General features: G+C 44.2%; 4 protein-coding genes across 4 annotated transcripts; 3 read left to right on the top strand and 1 right to left on the bottom strand.

Moving 5' to 3' along the window:
* Positions 1 to 851: 851 nt before the first annotated feature.
* On the top strand, positions 852 to 2,235 carry TERG_08446 (uncharacterized protein; the record flags this gene model as incomplete). Its single annotated transcript, XM_003231098.1, has 2 exons — positions 852 to 1,342; positions 1,401 to 2,235. The coding sequence occupies 2 exons, from the start codon at positions 852 to 854 to the stop codon at positions 2,233 to 2,235; spliced, it is 1,326 nt and encodes a 441-aa protein (XP_003231146.1).
* A 1,326-nt stretch (positions 2,236 to 3,561) lies between these two features.
* On the top strand, positions 3,562 to 4,929 carry TERG_08445 (uncharacterized protein; the record flags this gene model as incomplete). Its single annotated transcript, XM_003231097.2, has 1 exon — positions 3,562 to 4,929. The coding sequence occupies one exon, from the start codon at positions 3,562 to 3,564 to the stop codon at positions 4,927 to 4,929; it is 1,368 nt and encodes a 455-aa protein (XP_003231145.2).
* A 1,293-nt stretch (positions 4,930 to 6,222) lies between these two features.
* On the bottom strand, positions 6,223 to 6,546 carry TERG_12686 (uncharacterized protein; the record flags this gene model as incomplete). Its single annotated transcript, XM_047751612.1, has 1 exon — positions 6,223 to 6,546. The coding sequence occupies one exon, from the start codon at positions 6,544 to 6,546 to the stop codon at positions 6,223 to 6,225; it is 324 nt and encodes a 107-aa protein (XP_047607544.1).
* A 103-nt stretch (positions 6,547 to 6,649) lies between these two features.
* On the top strand, positions 6,650 to 7,092 carry TERG_08444 (uncharacterized protein; the record flags this gene model as incomplete). Its single annotated transcript, XM_003231096.1, has 3 exons — positions 6,650 to 6,665; positions 6,732 to 6,866; positions 6,929 to 7,092. 3 exons carry the CDS (start codon positions 6,650 to 6,652, stop codon positions 7,090 to 7,092), a joined length of 315 nt encoding a protein of 104 aa, XP_003231144.1.
* Between the last annotated feature and the right edge of the window lie 352 nt (positions 7,093 to 7,444).

The raw sequence follows: 7,444 nt of genomic DNA, 5'->3' as shown, positions 1-7,444 counted from the left end.
TAGATTTTATCTTTAATAACTAAAGTTCCCGGATAATAATTATATAAAGAAATATTATTTTATATTAAAATAATTAATTAGATTAAATTTAAACTATATTTATTTATATATTTTATAATATTTATCGAGTCTTCTTATATATTATTAATATTTATAAAATTAAGAAAGATCCCCTACTTTTATTATTAATATTATATATTAGCTCTAAACTATATATTATTATTAATTTATTAGTAGTTAAACTAAACTAATATATTATTCTTATTAATATTAGTAGTAATAATAATATATTATAGCTTTAATAGACTACTAGAGTCTTTAATTTTATCTAATATTAGTAAAATATTTTATTTTTATAGTAGAATATAGTACTTTAATAAGCTCTAATATAGAGCCTCTAGTACTAAATTAGAATAGTATTATATTAATATATAGTACTATAAAGTACTAATATATTATAGTACTAATTTATATTAATTTTAAATAATACTAATCTATTATAGTATTAGATATCTTTAATACTAAAAAACTATCTATATATAAATTAATAGAAATATATATATTTGGTTAAAATATTTCGGAATATCTATAGTATTTCTATTATTCCTTAATAAGTTGGTGCTTTTTTAAAGTACAGTTTCGGAATAATTCTTTCACCATTCCGAAAAACCCCCAGACGGCCCTATGGATGGATCCATTAAGGTTCGGGATTTCCGCGGAAGAACTGTTATTCCATGCCCGGACTTCCATGCCCGAGTCAAAACTTTAGCAACAAGCAAAGCTGAAGTCGAGCTCGAATGGATGATTGTTTCTAGCAGCTTTAAGAAGTGAATGCGCTTACGTGTGACATCATGGAGGTAGCCTTCAGATTGATACTGCGGAGGACCGTTCTCAAATCCCAGATACTGCGGCGAACAGCCCCCTGTCTTGTCTCGGTGCCAGCCTATGCCCGTCCGATCACGCACCGACATTTCAGCTCGACACCGCGGAGGACGGCGGACCCTAACCATGGGCCTTTCTTTGGCCTCGGTGCTGGAGGTTCGCCGCCCATGGGCACTCCTACGACGTACTTCTCTAGCCGTCCCTCATTGCCCGCAAACACTATAATCAGATTTGTACCCCAGCAGACAGCATGGATAGTGGAACGAATGGGGAAATTCAATCGTATCCTGGAGCCTGGGCTGGCTATTCTTGTGCCTTTCCTTGACAGAATTGCATATGTGAAGAGTTTGAAAGAAGCTGCCATTGAGATTCCGAGCCAGAATGCCATTACAGCAGACAATGTTACTTTGGAGTTGGACGGCGTGCTCTACACTCGGGTCTTTGATGCTTATAAAGCTAGGTTAGTGATCACGGAATTGATACTGGGTCGAGGGAATATACTGATATGCTATCTATAGTTATGGCGTGGAAGATGCCGAATACGCGATATCCCAACTGGCGCAGACGACAATGAGATCCGAGATCGGTCAACTGACTCTCGACCACGTTCTCAAGGAGCGTGCGGTTCTAAACACGAATATCACACAAGCCATCAACGAGGCTGCACAGGATTGGGGTGTGACTTGTCTTCGTTACGAGATCAGAGATATTCATGCTCCCGAGGGAGTCGTCGAAGCCATGCACCGTCAAGTAACAGCCGAAAGATCGAAACGTGCCGAAATTCTAGACTCCGAAGGTCAACGTCAGAGCGCAATTAACATAGCTGAAGGTCGTAAACAGTCGGTTATCCTTGCATCAGAAGCTATGAAGTCAGAACAGATCAACAAAGCCATGGGTGAGGCTGAGGCTATCCGCCTAAGAGCCGAGGCTACTGCTCGTGGAATTGATGCCGTTGCAACAGCCATCCAGGAGGGACAGGAAGCGGCTAGTGGCGCAATCAGCCTTTCTGTAGCTGAGAAATACGTCGACGCATTTTCCAAGCTTGCAAAGGAGGGCACCGCTGTTGTTGTGCCTGGTAATGTTGGTGATATGGGTGGTATGATTGCCAGTGCCATGGCAGTGTACGGCAAGGTCTCTGAAGGACAGGCTAAGACGATTGCTGCAAAGGCCATCCAATCTGGTGAGCCAATCACTGAGCAGAAAACTACATCCGATGCGCACACTGCTACAAGTAAAACCACCCACTTCGAAGATAGTGAGCATTCCTCAACCGATAATACCGGGACGCCCCGAAATGAAGTAGCGGAAAGCGTTCTCGGCGGATTTGAACAGGCCAGCCACCGAGACCGGTAGAAGGGTTGGTTGTCTATCTGCCTAACTACGACGCCATATGGCTGCTTCGTTATCTTTTTTATATCAGATTTACTTTACTCTCACCTGTGTTACAATGTACTACTAACGTTCCATACACTTGTATTCCTTTGCTGTTCAACTTGGTTTTCACCGCTCAATGTTTATTAGGAGCACTTGTACGATGGAAAAGTTATCTGGAGAAACTCTTCATCTTGTTGCTAACTACGGCGTATGATACAGGGCTTTGCTTCGTCTACTCACTGCTCATTTCCCGCTACTCGCCCTTTTTACGGCCTTTTTCAATGTAAACGGCTTTCTCGAGGTGAGTACAAATAGTTAAGGGTTTAGGTTTTTTGCCGAGATTTTCGACAACGACATTCGTAGACAACGACATGTTAGGATGACATCTACCATCTGCAGCTGCAACTACAAGTATGTTTGATAGTTGGTTGTACGATATCTACTACTTTACTGCTAAGCTCAGAGGCTACTGCCCACCCATGAATCATTTAGAAACCATAACCCTAGCCACCAGCAGCCCCCAATACCCAATACTCACTATGTCATCATTCACTTCAACCATGGAATATGGAAATTTACGTGAATAGGTGGCAACCCGGGAGGATTGGCCTCCTATAACTATTTCACTTCCCTTTGCACTCCTTTACTTTGGTTATGAAGGATTCTTCCCCCCGTCCCTCCAGCGAAACGCCACTGCACAGGCTCTGATAGTCGATTATCAAGAGCACGGATGCAATACCGCTTCAGGGATAGAAATAGATGCATCATTACAAGGTCTCTTAACCCTGTAGACGGAATCTATATTCTCCCTTACTCTTTGCGGTACTCACGAATACCCTAAAACCGCTACTACTAGTTCTAGGAATTACTCCGATACTTATAGACCAGGAGCTATATTAACGCCTAGATAACTACAATATTTCTAGGTAATACTATAGAGGTAATTGAAAACTTACTCTACTTTGCACTTATAATCTATTAGTGGCATTCCAAGGGCCTCTTTGTGTTGCAGACAATTCACCAGTCAGAGGACAGAAAGGAGCTTACTATCAAATTTCGCTGGCCCCCTGCATTTGGCTTAAAAGCTGTTATCTCCGCTACATTTAAAAATAAGTCTTAATCATTTGCACAACCGGAATACTAAACCTAACTTAGGCTCCATATATGCAATGGGCAAACCGGGGCAGTTAGGTTTTAAAGGTAAGTAAAGAGTCGGCTTCCTTTATCATGTTCGCAGCCATGTCCCTAACCTTCATAAGCCATATTCAGTCTAACCTCAAACTAGTGCAAAAATAACCAAGCGCAATGCCAAATCCTAGGGCCAATAGAGAATGTGTAATGCACAATCTCGTGGTTTGTGGTGCTGTTGATGCGCGATCTCCCATCGACGCGGCCATATTTTCAGGTTTTATGGGTACCTCAATGACCCTCGAACATGCTGCTGAGGGTGTTGAAATAACGGTCCTCTCCTGTTTTCCACTGGGTGAACACTTCAATTTTCTGGAAACTAAGGCTCCTCCAATAACTATCATCAAATGGGGAGTATTAGGGCCTAGCCAGACTCCATTGTTTACATACTCTAAAACACAATGGATAACAAGGTCTAACGAATGGTTCGAATATGTTAACCCAGAAGATATCTTTAAAAGAGTCATAGCCTGGATACAAGATAAAGCACATAGCGTGGCCGAAAATGATGTGATAAACATATTTTTCGAGGCACATGGAACAATGAATGGGGAGATATGCCTAGGATCTAAGTACCTCGAAACTTCCAAAGTGGCCGACTTACTCTCGCAATTCCCCACAAGCTGTCAAGCGAATGCGGTTGGACGTCATTGCTACTATGGACGGTTCCGCAATGTAATCAAAGCTGATGGTCAGATACCACGACATGCCATTGCCGATTGTGGACCCGTGGAAGCAGTACATTTTGCTGCCACACGTTCAGTCAGTAACAGAATCAGGATGATCCATTCCTCGCTCCCCTTCGTTCGGTCTCTGGCCCAAGTTAGTTTCCCATGGCTGCCTCGACAGGTCCATCCGCCTGTACCTACGGCTGAACATGAAACAACTCTAAGGGAGGCAATACGGAGAATCACTCCATCGCTCGCCCGGGAGTGTCAAGCCGAAACTTATGCTTCCAGTCTATCACCAGAGATCAGGGCATCAGTGGCACTATTGGAAGAATTGGTTTTGCGTGATCATGTTGATGTCATGTTCCTTAAGCAAACAGTCAACAGAAGACGACGCTCAGAGTGGCCTACCCTTGACCTTCAACTAATGCAGCAAACACGCAGGGTCATACCTCCATCTAGTGGCTCTCTAGCTAGGAGAATCCAGGAGCATGTCCATGAAGCTGCTGCCGACTGTGACTTTGATAATGCACTGAGGGACGACGGTCCGATTTTGGGACGACTAGAGTACCCGAACACCCCATATGATGGCATACTACGAGCCCTTTACTATAGAGGTAGAGCGCAATCTGCAGTGTGGGATTTATTTCTTATCCTCTGCGAACAAGGTTTTTTCAATCTTGAGGCAAGCTTGGAACAGCCAATAAATTGCTACTCAACTCCTGAGTCGCTGTGCAACGTGTTGAATTTACTACTGTGCTTAAAGAGCCGTACGAAGCTGAAGCTTGTGTACCAAATAATTCCAACACCAGCTTAACTACTTCAATTCAATGGCTTGCAGTGATGATATCACGGGGATGTGCTGAGCCACAGCGACTGTTCGAGACTATCCATTATACACGAATTCTTGGCCCATTGCTCGAAAGTGAAGTAAACAAATTGCTTCACGCAAACAATGGTCCCATTTCCTTTGAGTGTGATCCCAAGATGGTTTCTGGATACTCCCCACCACCTTTTAGTTTTTGGCTCCCCTCTGGAGTTGGCAACGACCCCTCACTGATCCCTGACATCGTTATCAAAAGGCTGGCTCTTTTTAACGAGGTGGAAGCTCTTTTCAAGGAACTCCTCAGACTTGGTGACGCAGAGCTGAACTTGGGGCTGCAACGGCTCGCGATTGGACAGGGCTAAAAGCTCAAGCACATTTTAGGCGCTCGAGGGGCCATTGCGATAGTCACCACCAGGACCTGACTGCCAATAATAACTGACAATCTGTCGAACGTGCTGGAGCAATATCGGGATCGCATCAGTGAAACTTATAAGAAAGTCAATTTCATCGAGACCCCGCAGTCTACCCTTGCTAGAGCAGGCCTTACTCTCTAAGGCCTCCGTGACTTAGTTATGGGGTGTTGCAACTCATTTCCGTTTGTCTCGTTGGCGTAGTCGAATACTGTCTCTCGCGGTCCTCTCTGGCAGCTCTTGACAAAACATAAGACTACATTCGCCCATCACCATCACAACAATGTTCACCACCAACCCCTCAATCTCGGGCTTGTTCCCTCGATGGGTCCGAGCCCATGCAGAAGCGGTGCAGTATAGTTAGCTTTTCGCCACAATGGCTTGTTGGTGCTAAGCAACAGGGTGTGGAGCAACCAAGAGCAAGCTTGATGCTTAGCCCGAAGGTTCAGGACGCCACGTATCCTCCCCCTCCTTTTATATTCTTGTGCGGCTTTTCCACAGGCTGCTGGTGGAGGTCTATGCAGATGATATATCTTGCTGGAATGAGAGAATTTTGGAAAAATATATACAGCAATTAATTAACTCACTCTCCTGCCTGAAGTGTGAGACTGATCATGGGGGGCTGGAATTTAGATTCTGACGATAACGCAGAGGATAATCGTCAGCTAAGCAGCGGAGGGATAGCATAGATTCGTCATTAGACCCTGTACGGCGTATTAATTACTGTATTGTCGAATCGAATATCAAACCGAGTACCGTTTGGTATCTACTCTAGTCTGTTTAAGGGGCATCAGCCACACGGAGTAGATATCTAATATTCCTGAACGGCATTAGCCCAATCCCTCTCGAATGCTCAGGGCACTTCCAGGCTTATTTAGGTATATTGGACACTATTGAGATGGTATGAATCTCTGTAGTGGAGTTTGATAAATTGTGACATGGCAGCCCACGGTACAGTGGCATACGCAAAGTACATCGTGGAAAACGGTATGTTGCGAGGTTGCAGCGCGAACAGCGCAATACACTGATCCACTTTAACTATGAACAGATGGAATGCTGAGCTAGCATTGGAGGTATCTGTAGCAATAATAACATCATTGCCCCTCCATGGTCCTTGAGATCCATCCCGAAACGTAGGCGGGTTGAGAATAGGGGGGCCCACACGGATATCACGGACGGCATCAATGGCTGGCAACATGTCTATAAATTCACCGTTATATCCCCGATGAGCCGTTGTATCTTTGGATTTAGTATCAAACTGCATTAAATCTACCTACGTATTAAAACTAGCCACAGCAATCATGGGTTTTTTCGAGAGTAAGATAGCCCCTTTTCTCCGGCTGAATTGCAGGACGAGGTTCACTAAGTGACACTGCTTGATAGATTTCTCCAACCATGCCGATGCTCACAATGAGGTCATGAATGCCCCTCACAAGGCCTCCCTATCTCACGAGCTGATTGCCGGTGCCGCCGCCTACGAGGCCGCAAAGGCCTATGAGGACCACGTCCAGAAGAATGGTAAGGAGCTAGCCGGCCCGTTTTAATATGACTGCCCAGCTAGTTGCTTACGGGATATACAGGAAAGCCAGACAGCCATGCTAAGGCCAAGGAGATCCTCGCTGGCTTCGCTGGGGCTTTCACAGACCGCATGATCGAGACGAAGGGCCTTGACTACATTGATAAGGAGAGGGTGAAGCGCCAGGCCCATGAGCATGCTCAGGATGCCCTTGGACGGGAGTACTAGGTCCGTGGCTTGGTGGGATGATTGATGATTTTACGTAAATATATCATTATAATCAATGAACACTGCCAAGAGAACCAGAGAGTTTTTATTTACTATCTAGAATATCTCTACCAGTCAATGCTGGCAATGAGATAACCTCCACGATTAACGTGGAGTGGATTATTCGTTTCGTAATGTTGAAATTAAGTCTATGACATTTACCATACCTGTGCCCTTTTTGCCCTTGATTTTGATGTTGAATAAACGGAGTAGAAAAAGAAGAAAAGGAAATCAGCTAAACCAAGCAAAAAAAGCACGCTCCCATGTTCACGTTTCAATAACTTAATAGCGGTAGCTGTAGGTGGTCAATTGG

The sequence above is a fragment of the Trichophyton rubrum genome (assembly GCF_000151425.1).
Source record: "Trichophyton rubrum CBS 118892 genomic scaffold supercont2.14, whole genome shotgun sequence".
Classification (NCBI taxonomy): domain Eukaryota; kingdom Fungi; phylum Ascomycota; class Eurotiomycetes; order Onygenales; family Arthrodermataceae; genus Trichophyton; species Trichophyton rubrum.
This window is presented reverse-complemented; position numbering and strand designations above follow the sequence as displayed.